The 20,000-nt window shown below is 40.6% G+C and overlaps 1 protein-coding gene across 6 annotated transcripts in view; it reads right to left on the reverse strand.

Moving 5' to 3' along the window:
- nlk2 (nemo-like kinase, type 2) overlaps window positions 1-20,000 on the reverse strand; it is an 81,251-nt gene that overhangs the window by 44,393 nt on the left and 16,858 nt on the right. For all 6 annotated transcript variants that reach the window (XM_078245810.1, XM_078245809.1, XM_078245811.1 and 3 more), the window contains exons 4-7: window positions 16,656-16,711; window positions 14,285-14,391; window positions 4,616-4,701; window positions 2,278-2,487 (exon numbers count right to left, since the gene is read on the reverse strand). In XM_078245810.1, coding sequence (XP_078101936.1) covers window positions 2,278-2,487; window positions 4,616-4,701; window positions 14,285-14,391; window positions 16,656-16,711 — 459 coding nt within the window. The remainder of the gene's footprint in view (window positions 1-2,277; window positions 2,488-4,615; window positions 4,702-14,284; window positions 14,392-16,655; window positions 16,712-20,000) is intronic.

The raw sequence follows: 20,000 nt of genomic DNA on the forward strand, positions 1-20,000 counted from the left end.
CATACATGTCCGTTTTTGGCTGTGGTGTCAGTGATCCTTAGCAGTTCTATTTCTGACCGCAGCAGAAAGCTCCGCTGCACCTGAGCTTCACAAATGATCAGGAAAATGTAGCTGACTCTACCACACTACTTGATCAATAAAAGCCATTTTATTCACAAAACAGCATCGGGACATTGACCTAACTCTAATTTTTAGTATGCATGTATATTTTATTTTACTGTGTATGTATATATAGCAGGGGCAGACTGGGACAAGAATTCAGCCCTGACACTGTAGCCACACTAGCCCACCTCACCATGCAGCCCCACCCACGGACACGTGCATTCACTAATTACATTTGTGTACAGATGGTTAAATATAAGCAGCATCTTAACAGATTTTTAAACATTTAATGTAAGTAACTGGCAAACAATGCTTACTAGGCTACTTTTTCTAAGCAAAGAGCACACGTTTATAACAAATTTACACATACTGTCTGTTTATATGCTGTTACTATCATTCTCTACAGTATGTTGTCTTTTTGTTGTCACTGTCTGTTCGATTGTCCATCTTTCTCTCTGTTGATACTGTACATATTGTCCGTCTGGTTCTCCATCTTTTCATCCGTTTTAACTCTCTAACTCCGCAATGTTAATGTTTTTATGGCTGTCTGTGATTATACTTCAGGGTTTTTCATTGCTCAGAATTGGCCTTTGGGGGAACACAAAGCGGGGGGGGGGGTTCTCCCCCAGGAAATTTTGAGGGTAAAAGATTTCAATTTCTACATTCTGACACATTTTTGGGCACCAATTTATGGTAAAAACGTCTATTTATTGCAAGGGAATCACAAAATTCTGGTGGCAGCTAACAATTTATAATACAAAATATAATGGAAGATTATTAGATTCAGTAGTCCAGTAAGGGGGCTTTCACATCCGGGACATGGGCTGGATAAGTCCAGTTGTTAAATTAGCATGAACATGGCTTTATGCAGAGTTTAACCTTCTAGTGTAAAACGTGACACTACGTGAATGGGGCACAGCAGAAAGATGGAGCAAAACAACACTGCTTGTTCAGGGCAAAACGTGCTCCTTGGGGGGAAAAAGGTTACCATAAAGCCCTGTTAATGCCAATTTAACAACTGGACTTTGTCATATCCGGCCCATGTCCCGGATGTGAAAGCCCCCTTACTGGACTACTGAATCTAATAATCTTCCATTATATTTTGTATTATAAATTGTTAGCTGCCACCAGAATTTTGTGATTTCCTTGCAATAAATAGACGTTTTTACCATAAATTGGTCCCCAAAAATGTATCAAAATGCAGAAATTTAAGTCTTTTACCCTCAAAATGCGGGATTCCTGCAGGAGGACCCCCCCCCCCTGCTTTATGTGTTCCCCCAAAGGCCAATTCTGAGCAAGGAAAAACCCTGAAGTATAATCACAGACAGCCATAAAAACATTAAAATTGCGGAGTTGGAGAGTTAAAACGGATAAAAAAATGGAGAACCAGACGGACAATATGTACAGTATCAACAGAGAGAAAGATGGACAATCGAACAGACAGTGACAACAAAAAGACAACAACTGTAGAGAATGACAGTAACAGCATATAGACAGACAGTATGTGTAAATTTGTTATAAACGTGCTCTTTAAAAAGTAGCCTAGTAAGCTTGCCAGTTACATTAAAAGCCAGTTACATTAAAAGTTTAAAAATCTGTTACATAAGGTACTGCTTATATTATTTCACCATCTGTACACAAATGTAATTAGTGAATGCACGTGTCCGTGGGTGGGGCTGCATGGTGATGTGTGCTGGTGTGGCTACAGTGCCAGGGCTGAATTCTTGTCCCAGTCTGCCCCTGCTCTGCGCCCATCAGCAGCGGCTTCTCACTACGCAGCCGGTCCCCCAGAGCAGCATGATCACCGGGAGAGTCCGGTACAGCCTGAACCCTGCAAACGGAGATCCCGTTTGAAGGTGACGATTATTATTATTATTACTACTACAACCATAGTGAAATTGTGCAAGCTATAGATAAAAACACGTCCTATGCGCTGTCGGCCTCTAAAGACAATTTATTTGTATATTAAAAAAAAAAAACATACGAAAATAATGGTCCGGCCCCTCTGGCATTTGCCAGAGTTGCCAGATGGCCAATCCGCCCCTGATATAGAGTATATTTATACTATGTATACATTTAATTCACTATAATCAAGCATCTTGGTCACAAAAAATCCCTTGAGGGTGAATAAAGTTCTCTCTTGTCTCATCTTATCCTAAGAGAGTACTCCGTTACCTGCTGAATGGGACTTTGGGCTTGGAAGAGGATGCGCCGCCCCAGCAGCTCAGCAAAGATGCAGCCCACAGACCAGATATCGATGGAGTTGGAGTAATGGCGGCTCCCCATGAGGATCTCAGGAGCTCGGTAATACTGTGTAACCACTTCCTGAGTCATGTGTCGTGACTCGTCTAACTCCTCCACTCGGGCCAGGCCAAAATCACAGATCTGAAAGACAGTCATTCAGAGGTTACTACAACTGTTGTAATCGTTTGTCGTCTTTTTACCGCTCACAGCTTTATTCTGACAACTGTTTTTGCTTCGTAAGTACGCGTGTCTCCCCTGCTCAAATGGAAACAACCACTGGTTGTGTTGCTCATAGGGCACAATGTTACATCATGTAGCAAACTATACCTTGGCTTTAATTTGTGCAATTTCGAGTGCCCATTCAAAACATGCCTGTTTGAAACAGGCTGATTACTTGGCTTGTGGTATGGTGCCATTATTGTAGCAAAACTATTTTCAAATGTGTGTCAAGAGTTGTTAATTTTATTATTAGTTTCTCTGCACTGGATCACTGTAAAATCTAGACCTAAATTTAAAATCCTTCTCACCTACAAAGCTCTTCATGGTTATACACCATCATAGCTTAAAAAGATCATTCTCTAATTACTCTAATAGAACACTGCGCTCCCAGATACCAAGATTATTTGGTTCATAGAGTCTCCAAAAGTAGAATGGGAGCCAGACCCCTCAGCTACCAAGCTCCTCTCCTGGTTAACTAGCTCCCAGATTTGGTTCAGTAGGCAGACACCATCTCCACATTTAAGAATAAGCTTTAAATTCTCCTCTTTGATTAAGCTTATAGTTAGCCTGGTCCTACCAGACTCTCGTACATTTCATTTGTACAGAGAGACTGGCCACTCTCCATTGACAAGTGTTAACTTCCTTGAAGGCGGGTACTCTGAAGTTTAAAACTATTGGATCTGCCCAGAGACACTCTGGTAGCCTGGCTCCGCCCTCCTACGTACTGTCTGGTAGGACCAGGCTAACGAGGGGAGACAACAACTATCGGCTTAGCATCGCTAGCGTTAGCCTTAGCCAACTCCTTCACCACTAATGGAGCGAGCTGGAAAATCCAACTGTTCCCGAACCCCGTGGGGAGGAGGGCCACAACATCATGGCCACCAACAAAACTCAGCAAAGATTGTTCTTGCTCGGGCTTTAACTTCTGGATATTCGGCAGCGTTGCCACAACAGACCACATCTTTCTCCGCCGCCATTATGGAACTATAACTCAAACTAGCGCACATCACAACCTCAACGTCATCGTTCTCAGCCACTCCCTCTGTTCGCTGATTGGACCGCCAAATATTTGGTCGGAGAAAACCCAAGACTATACCGCAAACCCAGACGGAGTACTGAAGGAAAATGAAAATTGAGCGAAAGTACATGGGAGGGCAGAGCCAGGCTAGCTTATAGTTAGGGCTGGCCCAGTTTTGCCTTGGAACAGATCTTATATATGCTGCTATAGGTTTAGACTGCCAGGGGGCTTCCTATAATACACTGAGCTCTTCTCTCTCTACATCTGTATGTATTTATGTTTAATTAACGCAGGTTACTAACTTAGCTTCTTCACCGGATTACTTGTGCTTTCTCGCCTCGCAAATTTGCTTCAATTGTGGTAGCACCTGGATCGTGGCTGCTCTGCGGCCCTTCTTGACGTCTCAACTAGTTTTTCTGCATCTTTTTGAAACAGTATATGCCTAATTAAAAAGGGGCCAAGTACAATAACTTCATATCCTTAATGCATGTTTAAAGTTTACCTGATTGGTTTCTTCTGGCTTGATCGATAGATATAGTTGGGTAGCATCTGCATAACAGTAAACGTTTATGGGGTGTTTCCTAATTATATTGCCTAGAGGAAGCATATATGAGGTGAAAAGAATAATTTCAAGCACAGAGCCTTGTGGAACACCATGACTAACTTTAGCGTGTATGGAGGATTCATCGTTAACATGAACAAACTGAAATCAATCTGATAAACAGAACTTAAGCCAGCTTGATGCAGTTCCTTTAATGCCAATTAAATGTTCCAGTCTCTGTAATAGGATGTGATAGTGATAATAGTGTTGAATGCAGCACTAAGATCTAATAAGACAAGTCCTTTGCCTGAAGCAATTAGAAGGCCATTTGTAATTTTTACCAGTGCTGTGCTGTAATGCACAGGCATATTACAGATATGGCAGACTTTACAGAGGTTTCTGTTATTGTGATGTTGTCCTCAGGTTGGTTGTGGATTTTGACATGTTCAGTTGACATGAAAAAGGATAGCCACATAGCCTGTTCCACACACCTTGAGCACACAGTTGCTGTTGACCAGGAGGTTGCCAGGCTTGATGTCTCGGTGCAGAATGCCAGCAGAATGAAGGTATTTAAGTCCTGGTGGTGGGGATGAGGAGGAGGAAGACACAAGATATATAATATTACATCAGATATTATAATCCTATTTTCAAGTTTTTTTAAACCATTACGAATACTGTGCTTACCAGCACTTATGCAGTGGTTGAATGAGTATGCTGATGTCTCTTACACAGGAGTTCAAACTGGTGTTTTCTCATATACATGTACTATATAACTGTTAATCAATGCAAATTTGTTATTTGTGATATTGGGCTATGATAAAATTGACTAAACGGTCACGTAATTCTGTCCAGGTGTAAGCCCAAGATCTATTAACACGGTCTAATTTATAGACTGGAAAATTAGCTTTATTTATACAGCACATTTCAGCAACAAGGCAATTCAAAGTGCTTTACATTAAATATATAATATGTATTAAAGCTGCAAGCAGTGATGTACGGGCCCTCGCACCTCTCTGTGCGTTAAGGTTACCGATGGGACACCGGTCCACGTGGCCGTGCATTTGCGCGACTGTCGGACACTGCGCGCACAAGTTAGACATTAGTTGATAATTGATAGTCATTTTTTGCTTGGAGTGTGCGCCGTTGGAAGTGGTGTATTGTAAATGTACCAAGTATAGGGGGTATTGCAAACTGTCATCAATGAAAAAGTTTGAGTTGTAAAAGTGGCTAAATGATGGGGTATGGGGCAGACCATCAGCAATAAAAAAGGAACTCTGCTGAGCGATACCTCACTAAAGAGTCTGTCAAAATGGCCATGAAGTATGAAAGGGACGTGGCTAACGCCTAGGGGGTGTGGCAAATCATCACCAAAGAAAAATTAACTCTCTGCTGAGTTCAGATATCTCACAGACAACATTCATGAGTTATGAAAGTGGACATGGCTAAAGTATAGGGGCATGGCTGTAGTATAGGGGGCAGCTTAATAGAACTCAACAGTGTGGTTCCGGAAGTAAAAATCCCATTGATTTTCTCCATAAGGATTTCGATTATCAGCCATAATGTCTAAACCATCCGAGGTAGACTGACCACGAGCTACGGAGTTGTGAAATAAAAGTTTCTGCTCCTGTAAAAGATAGAAATCTTTATGAAAACAACCTTGTTTTAAAAAAAAAAACATGTTTTATTTGCGATCTTATTGAGAAATACTACACTACCCACAATCCTAAGCATAACGACGTCTCTGATTGGTCCAACTCACTGTTACCATGGAAATGTTTACCGTACCACCAAAACCGCAAACGTTTACCATTGAAGTCTACGATAGTTTCTGTACACTGTCTTGTACCTTTGCCTTTTTTCCCATTTTCCAACTGTTTTTTTTATACACTGTAAGCAATATTTTAAATGTCAATGGAACAATTGAATGGGGGAAATACACTTCCGGAACCAGAGCCGTTAAAAAATTGGTCACTGTTGAGCTCTATATCAAGTGGAGACCACACAAGTTTCATATAAATCTGATGAGGTTTGTCATATAAGGCTGACTTCCTGTTGCCAGCAGGTGGCGCTATGACTGAGTCAAAATTTACATGTAGATGTCCTCAGGCCTGGACCCATGTCAATCATGAGAAATGTCGGGCAGATTGGAGAACACTGGAGTTACAACAGCTTCTTGTTTCATGGCGAAAAGCACAAAATGGCAGCCACACCACAGCCATACCGTTTGAAGAAAAGTCAAGCTTTTAGTAACTTTTCATCGTTAAGGTCTTAAGATTGCACACACTTTGAAGTCGACTGTGCTAATTGTGCCAACAACAGCAACATTGGGAAGTCATGTGACCGAATGCAAAAGACGCTTGGACAAAGGGCTCTGTGTTGTACTGATGTATTTACCCTTTTACAGATACCTAGCCAGTAGGGGTGTGACGAGACACCCAGCTCACGAGATTGGATTCACGAGATCGAGATGAGATTTTAACACTATTTTACAAAAAACTTCAATGAAGAAATACTGGAAAAATAGTCTTTTATTCAACCGAATAAGTCACAAAATGAAAAATGAGCACTGAAAGGTTTTGCCACAAACTCAAATGACTGGCTTCTCTCCTGTATAACAGTTACACTGTTACTTATTCCATATGTAAAGGTGGAGAGATAGTCCCTTCACTCAGAGAACCAAGGTTTCAACATAACTAAGTGTTTTCTGGCAGTAGTTGAGACCAAATGTTTTGTACTTGAATTTGTCATTTTACAGTAGACGGAGAGAAATAAAGCTTATCTTACTATTGTTTCACAGTGATTACATTCTAAAGCACAAAACAATTACCATCAAACACTCAACAGATGATTTTTATGAAGACAGATGCTCTTTTCTCCTCCTCTGCATTTTATTAATTGCAGCACTAAACAAGGAAGGAGGCTACTCTAGTATCGATTTATGACCATTATAGCACCAACGGAGAACATTTCTCTTTGTTTAATATCATTAAAAGTAAAGTTAGGTTTTGCTGTCTGCTTCCCGATTCAGTTTAACAGAGAGAGTGGTCTGCGCGAGACAGCGCCACAGTGAAAACGTAAACTCTGATTCAACTTTGAAGAGCGGCCGGGGGATTTTCTATGCTAATTTCAAGGCTGTTACTCTGCACTTGTGTACTGATATGGCAAGACACTTTTTACCTTGACGAGAAATCTCACAGAAAGTCACACCTCTACTAGCAAGAGATATTTGTGTTTAGCCTGGAGGAGAAACCTTGTGAAAGCCAAGGATGTCTAAAAACAGAAAATCGGCGGCCTGTGCAGATATTAAGAAGCATATGCATCCCTGCGGAACAGACGTGACGGGCCAAGATGGCGCTGCTGCCAGAGAAGATGTGCAACAGACTAATGATGTCGGCAGACTTTGATAAAATATGTGCAGCACTAGAGAAGATTGCGGCCATCGTCTTGGAGTCAAAATTTTCCACCCTAATCACCACAATGGCTGCTGTTGAGAATCACATGGAAAGTATTGAGGCTGCCGAGAAGGAAAGCTGGGATAATCCAGCTGCTATGCTTTGAGAAGAAATGACCCAATAACATCTGTTTTGTGGGCATTACCAAGGGTAAAAAAGGAGGAGATGGCGTAAAGTTTTTGGGGAGCTGAATCAGGAATTGCTGGAGATAGAGGGACAATGTGAGATTGAACATGCATATAGAACTGCCGGCCAGCAGCCTGGGGCCGGAGACCGACCCAGAACCATCCTGGTGAGGTTTCTGAGATGTTTAGAGAGCTGGTACTGCGTAAAGCGAGATATAAGGGCAAGCTGACCTGGCAGAATAACATCATAATGCTATTTCCAGACTTCTCTAGGGCTACAAAGATAAAGTGTGACAAATTCAAGAGGTGTAAGAAAAAGCTTCATAAGCGAGAGGTGAGATTCCAAATCCTTTATCCTGCCAAGCTCAAAATAGACGCCAAGGAGGGAGTTAAGACATTTGAATGTCCTTGAAAGGCGATGGCATTCATAGATAATATGGAGTGATTTGTCAGCACTGGAGTTATATTGATGTGCAGCTTTGCGTAAACGTGGGATTTGCTATTATGTGCTGATGGCTGCCTCTGTTTACTTTCTTTTTCTTCGGCTTTCTCCTGGGGCGGACTGGCACTAATATAGGACACCCGCTTGGCCCCTGCTTGGACACATTTTCTTTTGTTTGACTCTGGTTGTGCATATTTTCTTTGGCATCAGTACATGGAGACAGAGGTATGGAGCGACTATGGATCACGGACCATCATGTTTTCGCAGAATTGACTTTTGGGGAAATTGGACTGTGCGTGGGTCAGGTTCAAATGCATGGACTGTTCTATAAGTATTTGGGAGTTAGTTATGTTTATTCATCACCACAATGTATTGTTTGTGCTCAGAAGATGGCTGTGAAATTTTAATATATAGTTATGTTGTCTAACGTTAGCTCTACAGTGGGGCAAAAAAGTATTTAGTCAGCCACCAATTGTGCAAGTTCTCCCACTTAAAAAGATGAGGCCTGTAATTTTCATCATTGGTACACTTCAACTATGAGAGACAAAATGAGAAGAAAAAAAATCCGGAAAATCACATTGTAGGATTTTTAATGAATTCATTTGCAAATTATGGTGGAAAATAAGTATTTAGTAAATAACAAAAGTTCATCTCAATACTTTGTTATATACCCTTTGTTGGCATTGACAGAGGTCAAATGTTTTCTGTAAGTCGTCACAAGGTTTTCACACACTGTTGCTGGTATTTTGGCCCATTCCTCCATGCAGATCTCCTCTAGAGCAGTGATGTTTTGGGGCTGTCGCTGGGCAACACGGACTTTCAACTCCCTCCAAAGATTTTCTATGGGGTTGAGATCTGGAGACTGGCTAGGCCGCTCCATGACCAGGAGGTTTTCACTCAAAATCTCACGATACATGGCCCCATTCATTCTTTCCTTTACACGGATCAGTCGTCCTGGTCCCTTTGCAGAAAAACAGCCCCAAAGCATGATGTTTCCACCCCCATGCTTCACAGTAGGTATGGTGTTCTTTGGATGCAACTCAGCATTCTTTCCCCTCCAAACACGACGAGTTGAGTTTTTAACCAAAAAGTTCCATTTTGGTTTCATCTGACCATATGACATTCTCCCAATCCTCTTCTGGATCATCCAAATGCTCTCTAGCAAACTCCAGACAGGCCTGGACATGTACTGGATTAAGCAGGGGGACACGTCTGGCACTGCAGGATTTGAGTCCCTGGCGGCGTAGTGTGTTACTGATGGTAGCCTTTGTTACTTTGGTCCCAGCTCTCTGCAGGTCATTCACTAGGTCCCCCCGTGTGGTTCTGGGATTTTTGCTCACCGTTCTTGTGATCATTTCGACCCCACGGGGTGAGATCTTGCGTGGAGCCCCGGATCAAGGGAGATTATTAGTGGTCTTGTTTGTCTTCCATTTTCTTATAATTTCTCCCACAGTTGATTTCTTCACACCAAGCTGCTTACCTATTGCAGATTCAGTCTTCCCAGCCTGGTGCAGGTCTACAATTTTATTTCTGGTGTCCTTTGACAGCTCTTTGGTCTTGGCCATAGTGGAGTTTGGAGTGTGACTGTTTGAGGTTGTGGACAGGTGTCTTTTATACTTATAAGTTCAAACAGGTGCCATTAATACAGGTAACAAGTGGAGGACAGAGGAGCCTCTTAAAGAAGAAGTTACAGGTCTGTGAGAGCCAGAAATCTTGCTTGTTTGTAGGTGACCAAATACTTATTTTCCTGAGGAATTTGCAAATAAATTCATTAAAAAAATCCTACAATGTGATTTTCTGGGTTTCTTTTTCTCATTTTGTCTCTCATAGTTGAAGTATACCTATGATGAAAATTACAGGCCTCTCATCTTTTTAAGTGGGAGAACTTGCACAATTGGCTGACTAAATACTTTTTTGCCCCACTGTATGTTTCTCCACCTGGGTCATTAATGGGCTGGGGAATAGGGGTGCAAGATTCAGAAAATGTCAAGATTTGATTCAAAATTGATTTCCGATTGAAAAACGATTCTTGATTAAAAAAAAAAAAAGATTCAGTCTGTAAATGTAGTTACTTTTCCCATGTGATTGCAGTAGACATGCAATTTAAATAAAAAAATATGAATCGATTTTTGGAATTCTATGAATCAATTTTGAATCGGTAGAGCTTGAATCACGATTCAAATGTGAATCGATTTTTTTGCACACCCCTACTGGGGAATCCCATCAAGAGGAGGAAGGTTATGTCCAGTCTTAAAAAAAAACAAAAAAAAAAAAACATGATGTGGTATTATTGCAAGAAACGCATAGGTCGACTGGAATCTAAAAAAACTTGTGGAGGATGGGTTGGATATTTGTTTCATAGTGTGGGGTGTAGCAGAAGTAGGGGGGTCATTACACTGATTAGCAAGCACTTACGATATAAATTAAACAAATTAAGGATAATTTTGGAAGAGTTATCGTTCTGGCTGAAATACAAGGGCAAGAACTCATTCTGGTTAATAACTATGCACCTAATATCAGGCATGTTTTTATAGATTTAGAAAGGAAATTACAAGCGGTAGGAAACCACCATGTAGTTCAAGGAGAGGGTTGATAGTGGATCCAGTTCTGGACTACAGTGGGGCTCTCTCACATTACAGAGGATGATATTTGGAGGATTTTGAACCCAGGTGGAAGAGACTATAATTTGTTTTCATCAGCGCACATGATATATTCTAGGATAGATATTTTTTAATGTCCAAATCACTGTCTCCCTCTGCTATAGGATGTGTGATAGGATATATGGTAATCTCTGATCATGCATGGGTCCGCCTAGAACTGTTGCATCAAAGTAAGAGAAGGTGCTCTTATAGGTGGCGCCTTAACTCCTCCCTTTTACAGGCGCCAGAAAATATAGAGTGGCTTAGGTCTGAGCTTGGTGTTAAATTGGTCATCTTCAGGGGTGGCATGGGAGGCTTTGATCAGGGGGCGCATTATACAAAATGCTTCATTTCATAAGAGGAATAGTGCTAAAGCACTGTTACAACTAGAAAGTAAAATTAAACATGCTGAAACAGAGATTAAATGAAGAATGTTACAGGATGGCCTGAGAAACTTGACACAATTAAAATACCGATAAAATACTATTCTATCTCAGTAGGTTGAATTAACTTTATTCAGGGAAAGACTAAATGCTTTTGAATCATGAGACAAAGCACGAAAATTACTCGCTAGATACAAAAAACAGAGGGAATCAGCTTCCACTATTTCTGCAGTTAGATCCAATTCTGGAGAGGTTTTCACAGCAACTGTAGACATTAACAATAACTGCAACTGAACTTTAGAGGTATATAAAGAGGCACTGGAGAAGGGCACAGTACCACCAACATTTAGGCAGGTTTTGATAACTTTGGGTCCTAAAAAAGGTAAAGGACCCAGGAGACTAAGAATCACGGCCAGATTTCCTTAATGCAGTTAAGTTTTGGCAAATAGATTTAATAAGGTTATACTTTAATTCATCCTGATCAGGTGGGGGTTAAATCGAGGGCTAGCTTGTCAGAGAATATTAGGCATCTCAATAATAATGCATGGTCTGCAGCTGATAGACAATCCACAATAGCTGTTTTCTATTCAGCCGTTCAGCTACAATAATATCTAAGTAGAATGTATTTCATGATTGTACTTTTTTTTTTTTTTAATTACTGGTAAATAAACAAGTTGTAAAAAGTAGTTTGCTGGAATTTGTGAAAAAGCATGACATTGCGACAACTGTTTTGGACACTTGAGATGATTGTGTGAAATCTGGTAGGTATGTAACAAGCTCAACCACTTTCATCTGCTCCATTGTTTAATACAACTAATTTTCCATCTAAAAAAAGTATGCCTGTTGTTGAGTTGGCAGAGGGAGTGGTAATTGCTCTGTTCACTGAATATTCAAAAAGGCTGTTTGCAGTTTAGTAGCAGGTTAAATGGGACTACAGAGAGCTTACAGCAGCCTATTCAACTATATTGTTCATGTAGACAAAGAACTGATTGATTGTATTTAACCACTTAAATATAAAAATATGAAACAGTACTCTGTGTCATACATTAAAATACATAAGTCAGGGATGACACAAAGCCCAAAGACTTATTTCCATTGTGGTCCCTATAAGGGCAGGGGGAGAGGACAGGAGGCAGCAGATCACACATCAATCATTCATCATACATTAAACAAATTCATCCATGTTATACAAAAAAAAATTAATAAAAATAGGTAATGACTATGATTGGCACCTAAGCCATACTTTCAAACCCTGTTTAAAACTGCCTATGCTTCTTACTGTCTTGAGTGTATCAGGTAACCGGTTTCAAAGGGTAGTTCCAGTATAAAGAAAAGACTGTTTGCCCAGATTAGTGTAGCTCTGGGGGGTACAAAACCTGAGCTACCCCTAGTGGAGTACCTGTGAACTTAATTTACTCTATTAAAATAAGAAAGCTCAGTTCCCAGGGCAGGATATTTCCATGAGCTATACTGAGTATATAGAAGAATAAATAACGCAAACATGGCGATGAGTCTTTTGCGTGCAAATTAAGTAGTCATGTGGATTTATAGCTCCAGCAGAGAGGATGGTTTGGTCACACCAGCAGCTAAATTTACAAAAACTTTTGAAATTTCAAGCTTCTCTTTAACATTTTTGGATTATAGGGTAAATTGGTCCAAGTCAAAAGTGGTACCTTAACAGCTCAGTGCCCTGTAACAGCCTTCCAATCAGATGCATTTCAGTGGCCCAAGCAAGGTAGTAGTTTAAAATATTACTCGCACGGTCTCAAAAAATGGTTGCAAAATGCCATTTGGTTGCAGTCTGGAGCCCTGGATAACCAGACAGATTATTTTAAAAGGATGAAGGAATGAATGGATGCCTTCAATCCAAGAGTGGACTTGTGAGATGGCTAGGGTGGCGACGTTTGGTCATTTGTACATATCTTTATTTGATTTATATTTTATTTTCTATTTTATTATTTTGTTGTTTTTCTTGATTTTCGTCTGGGTGGGTTGTGATGGCGAGGGGAGATGTTCGTGTTGCAAATAATTTGTTTTGTGTGTTGTGTTAAAAATAAAAAATAAATGTTAATAAAAAACAAAGGATTAGAATTAGAGAATAAAATATTATTAATTGCATATTGATCAGTCCGGGTAAAAAACAATGAGTTCAATCATGGTTTCTGCAGGTTTCACCAAGTCAGATTTAAGACTTTTAAGACTTTTTCAAGACCATTATGAATGAAATTTAAGACCTTTATCACAATATTAACTAAGCCCTAAATTCAGTTTTAATCCAGCCAAGTATCACTAAACTTGTACTATACTTCCCCAAAGCTGAAGAATAAAATCCGTTTTATGTCTGTGGTACAATCTGAAAGAGACTCGCACCAATAACACGAAAGCTGATTGGATGTTGGTCTCATTTGCAGTTGAAATACAGCAAAATTATATTTGGACTAGCGAAAGAAAGAACTACAACACCATGAAATAAATAAAAAGAGCATTAGAGCTAGCGTTACATGGACGTAGGGAAATTAAGACCTGTTTAAAATTATTTAAGACCTACACAATACTTTAATAATAATAATTAATAATGATAATTATAATTAAGATAATTTAAGAATTTTTAAGGCCTCAGGACATCAGCTCTTGATTATAAAACTAAATCAAATCTACAGGATTTCTTATTGTCATTATACAATCCAGGATTGTAGCCCCCTTCATGCTACACAAACAAAACATACATGTATGTATGTATGTATGTATGTATGTATGTGTATATATATATATATATATATATATATATATATATATATATATATATATATATATATATATATATATATATATATATATATATATATATATATTCAAAAAAATCTATACCATTAATTAATTAATTGTAAAGATTTATTTTTACATTGTAATTGTTTAGCGAGAGTTATGTGCTGCTCTAACTTCCCCACGGAAGCACTTAAATGCTCAATGCTGAAAATACTAACATTCATTTAACTTAGCTTACATCTTTCACTTCCTCTAAAAATATATCTGCACATTTCTTATGGACATCTAATGAACTGAACTTGAAAAAATGTAACAGTAAAAAGATGATCTGAAAAAGAAATAAAAGAACCTACCTCGTAGAATCTGATAAAGAAAAACTTTGGCGTGGTCTGAGCTCAGAGGCTGTGGTGATACGATGATCTTATGGAGGTCACTTTGCATCAGTTCAGTCACAACATAGCTGACCAATGGGAAATTAAGGGGGAAAAAAAATCACAGAAAAAAAGAGCAGCGTGGGACTGGTCTTTCATCATTGCAGTTTCCTAAGCTCTATTTTAGTTGTCAGCGGACGTGTCTCACATGACATCTAGGACCACTCTTTTGGGTTGATGGCCAAAGATTTCATGACATTTCTCTAACCTTTCATCTGGAATAAATTCCAGTGTCTGTACCAGATGCTTCCTCTACATGTTAAATCCACTAAACATGTCAATATAAAACTAGACCTGAGTCAAGTTTTGTGTTAATCAGAGTAATTGTTGCCAAAATACAACACTTCCTGTTTTGACTGCCACCTACAGGAAGTAGTTCTATTACTTGCACATTTTTTGGATTATCAAAATGATTGATAACTTTTGATCGTGAGGATCCACAGATTCTACATTCACATTTTCGCAGTACTTCAGGGCATGCCAGACAAGTTCAATCGGGTTAAGATCAGGGGACCTATAGTATGAAATGGAAAACTCAAACATTTGTTATTTCAGTTTTAAACAATAACAGTCTTGTGTCCCATTTTTTTTTTTCCAGGAACCTGTTTCAGAAAGCAGGTTTAACAAACTGAGGCTAAATTTACACTGCTACATTTTGGTTTAAAAATGAATATCTTTTGCTACGTTTACACCTTGCATTCACACTGCTCTGGCATTTCAGAGTACACAACACTTCTGACTCTGTGTTGGTTCGGAATCTGCGGGGTTGTGTTGCAGTCTCAACGGTCCCAAACGGAGAACATTGAAAACACTGTCAACAACGTTTCGCTGCCTGATTGGGTCATAACATCTTATTCTCCAAGACTAAGCTACTAACCTTGCTATGGCAACTACCAGCAACGGGCGGTAGATCCTAAATCGGATCTGCTAGAATAGTCGACATAGTTAGGTTTAGGCATGGGGTGTGAGGATTGGTAAGGGTTAGGGTAAGAATACCAGGAAAAGCCAATTAGAGGCAGAATAGGGCGGGCCACGAGCTACGTCCTTTGACGTTGACACGTCTAGCATCTACTGCAACGGACAGCATATATATGTTTACCCCGGCCCGCCCATGCCCAATATACGAGAAACTTCATGAGATGTGCGGTTTGGGCCGGTTAGTTTAAACGGTGATTAGTTCTTCTACTAGAGATAAAAACACTTGTGTGCACGATCGCTTTTGGCCAAAAACAAAACGCAGCAATGTAAATGTAGCCTGTGATGTCAATTTAAACACTACTACAACAAATGCTGTTAAAACACGTCCAGACTATACGCAGCCTATTTAAAAAAAAACTCACTTTCAAAATACATTTTGCAGCTGCACCACGATCCTGCTCACTCAGAAATATTAACATATAATCTCCAATAATATAGAATTATATTCCATCAGTGTGACCAATCACATGTGTGCAGAGTGCAGTGTTATAAACACAAAAAGGACATGTAGAGGTTGTCACGTCTAGTCCCTTTGTCAAGTTTCTTTGTTTAGTTGGTTTCATGTTTTCTGTTGGTTTTCCCACTTCCTGTTTTATTTTGAAGTCTGTCTTTTCTCCCTAGTCTTGTCTAGTTTTACTTCCTGTCTTTTGGTTTTCCTGCCCTTGTGATTGTCTGATGCGTTTCACCTGTTGTGTCACCGGTTTCTTGTTAGTCCTTGTTAACCTGAATAGTTAACCTTTAGTCTGTGTTGTCTTTGGCTTGTGTGAGAGCATTACGTTTCTGTTTGGAGTTTTCAAGGGCTGTCGTGTTCTGTCTTTATATTTTTGTCTTGTGTTCCCTGTGGTTTTGTTCCCTGCCCAGGATTACTTTTGTTTAGTTTTGCCTGCTGCTTTCAGGACACCTTTTGTTTGTTTCCACTTTATTTTTTGCTTAATAAATTATCAAGCTCAACATACTTTGCCGGCTCTCTGCATTTGGGTCCAAGCCTCGCAGCCCCATTGTGACAGAGGTTGTATTCTACGGTTTGTTATTTCCACAACTTGCTGCGTCTCTGCACTGCGCACTACCCAGGTCAGACTTCCGTGAGAGATTGGTGCTCCTAAGGAGCTCATACCGCTAATCAGCGGATCACATAGCCTGTAGAAGCCCAGCCCAGGCAGAGCAGTGGCGAGTCACAGGTTAGGAGGCACTTCAGAGCCTTTCTATTACCTGAAAATAATCCACGCCCTCTGGCTACAGGTTCAAAATGATTGTACAACATATAAATACAGGAATCCATGAATCCATCCTTGAATCAATCAATAGTAAAGGATACATTTCTTCAAAGAAGTCAATGTGTGGAGGTTGTAGTATGTCCAGAGCAGAGAGCACCTGAGGAGAGAGTTAAAGCCAAGGTTATTTTTCTTTTGCTGAGGAAGGGCTCGTCTGTAGCTTTTTGATGGGTAGCTGTCATTCACATTTGGCTCAGGATCCAGACCTCCTAATACCAGCCAAATGATCAACAGCATTTGCTGATGTGCTACGCTAAGTGCATTGTCTCATTTCCGGTGCTACTGTGTGTTGCTGCTCTAGCCAAACTCAGTCAACTTTGTTTTATTCTTTCTTATAGCGGTTATTTACCCGCTTTAAATTTATACCTACACTAGTTCTACTAGCAGCACTCGTTATCTTCTCTTACAGCGACTGTCTCGTTAATCTCACAGTTGTTTACACACTGTTAGCTCTGTTACCTACTTTAGCTTAGCCGTTAGCGATGGCTTCTTCCCCCTTCCTCTTACTCTCTTCTACTTCCACTTCTTGCTCGGCGTGTCGAATTTTTAGCCACTTTTAGTGATAATGAAACATGTAATAAATGTAGTTTATTTACTGCTCTTGAGGGGAGGCTTGGTGAATTAGAGGCACTGCTCCGCACTACGAAATCTAACTCGTATGCATAGTGCAGCTTCTGATAGCAGTCCTCCGGCAGCCCCTGAGCAGCGGGGAGAGTGGGTGACTGAAGGAGGCATAGCTCTAAACCAAGCCCATGGTTAACCACCAAACCCTTCATGTTTCTAACAGTTTCTCGCCACTCAGTGACACACCCGCTGAGAAGCCAACTCTGTTATTGGGAGCTCCATTCTAAGAAACGTAAAGTTAGCGGCACCAGCGGCCATAGTCACGTGTATCCCTGGGGCCAGAGCAGGCAACGCTGAATCCTATTTAAAACTGCTGGCTAGGGATAAACGTAAATACATTAAGATTATTATTCACGTCGGCAGTAACAACACCCGATCACTAAAATGAATGTTGAGTCGGTGTGTGCATATGCAAAGAGACATGTCGGACACCGTAGTTTTGTCTAGACTCCTGCCAAACTTGATAATTGCAATGACATGTACAGTCGCATGTCATCATTCCGCCACTGGCTGTCGAGGTGGTGCCCAGTGAATGATGTGGGCTTTGTAGATACTGTAATTGCAGTGTTTCCTCTATGTTGATTTTGTAGTGGTGGCACGCCATGGCAACATTTCTGCTGCCACGGTATCAGAAATAGGGCAGACGCACAACAGGGTTTCCGCTATGTACATGTAGCAGCTGAGCACCGCCGCTCCTTCAGCTGTTTATGAAAAGTCAAAGTCGTAATTACACGACTCTGCAGAGCCGTCTGCTATACTGAACTCAAGTGAACTGTCATCCGCTCTCTCTCTCTCTCGCAACTGGAACAGTAACAGGACGTCACTCGCAAAGTCATGGCAGCCAAATAAACAACAGGGTGAGTACACTTGTCACTCAATCTTAGTCAAAGTGACAAACGACGAAAGCCGCGACATGAAATCTGCACTCACGCGGGTCCCGTGAAATATGACAGCTACAGTTCATTGGAAAATAGCATTGTGGACACTGAATTTGATGAATTTACTGTTTATCAGACCCCAGATGAGACAAGAAGCTAACGTTAGCGAACGGTGCGGTCCCTCTGCCTTTGACTCCCCGCTGCATTCCTCCAACACGCTGTATTAACATTACGGTTTTGAAACCGTTTTCCAGGTTAGTGGGGGTGCATACCGCTAAAAATCAACATGAAAAACGTAGCTAGTAATGTTCACTCAGCGTTTTGTTGGTAAACTGTGTAAAATGAGCGGTGACGTTAAATCACCGATTTCAGGTAACGGCACCTAAATCAGCAGATAAGCCCATTGACAGTGACGTTATTATTTATATTTTGGCACAATGTTTCTGACCATAGTAGTGGTCATTGTGACTGAAAGTGTTTTGTGAGATGCTAAAAAGAAACTACACGCTGTTTTCAGGTAACGTTACCTTTTGATGTTCAGCCATCTTCGACTCAAGCCTAAACGTAAACTAAATTAGGCTATAACTCGTTTAAAAGCCTTGTTCTTAATCTTTCACATCCAACTTGGAAAACATTTCAACCAATTCCATTTGTTGTGTACCACGCTCCAGGTCCGTATTCTGAATTTAAAGAACATAAAATCCTGTATGATCTGCAATTTCCTGATGTTACAATCAAACAAAACTGAAGTTATTGTACTTGGCCCCAAACAACCTCCAAAACTCATTATCTAAAGATATAGCTACTCTGGATGGCATTGTACCACTGTCAGAAATGAGTTATTTTTGATCAGGATACATCCATTAACGCCCACATAAAACAAATCTCAAGAACCGCCTTTTTCCATCTGCGTAACCTTGCCAAAATTAGGCATATTCTGTCTCAAAACGATGAAGAAAAACTAGTCCATGCATTTGTTACTTCAAGGCTGGACTATTCCTTACTATCAGGTTGCTCAAACAAGTCCCTTCAGACTCTCCAGTTGATCCAGAATGCTGCAGCGTGTGTACTGACAAGAACTAAGAAAAGGGATCATATTTCTCCTGTATTCGCTTCTCTGCATTGGTTCCTGTAAAATCCAGGTATGAATTTAAAATCCTCTTAATGGTCTGGCACCATCATATCTTAAAGAGCTCATAGTACCCTATTGCCCTACTAGAGCACTGCGCTCCCATAATGCAAAGTTACTTGTGGTTTCTAGAGTCTCTAAAAGTAGAATGGAAGCCAGAGCCTTCAGCTAGCAGGCTCTTATGCTGTGGAACCAGCTCCCAGTCTGGATTCAGGAAGCAGACACTGTCCCCACATTTATGTAAGAGTAAGCTTAAAACTCTCTTCTTTGATGAAGCTTATAGTTAGGGTTGGCCAGGGATTGCCTCGGGCCAGCTCTTAATTATCCTACTATAGGTTTAGACTGCTACTCCTTTGACACACACTGAGACACATGGAGAGAGCTCCATCTGTGTGCATTTAGGTCCCTTTAATGCATGTTACTCAACTAGCTCCGGGGAGCTTACTCCCCGGTCCTTATACTTTCTCGCCTCGCAGATTTGGTGGTTCAGGTGGATTGTTTTTGGCAGCTACTGCTGTGGTCCTGCTCGACGTCCCCCTATTCCACCCTACACTGGCAGCTGCTGCCGTGGTCCTACTTGACGCCCACCTAGAGCCTGGGTCTGTCCAAGGTTTCTGCCTGTAAAAAGGAAGTTTTTCCTCACCACTGTCGCACCAAATACTTGCTCGTGGGAAATTGTTGGGTCTTTTATAGAGTGTGGTCTAGGACTACTCTATCTGTAAAGTGTCCTGAGATAACTCCTGTTGTGATTTGACACT

Source organism: Sander vitreus, chromosome 3, assembly GCF_031162955.1.
Source record: "Sander vitreus isolate 19-12246 chromosome 3, sanVit1, whole genome shotgun sequence".
In the NCBI taxonomy this organism is placed as follows: domain Eukaryota; kingdom Metazoa; phylum Chordata; class Actinopteri; order Perciformes; family Percidae; genus Sander; species Sander vitreus.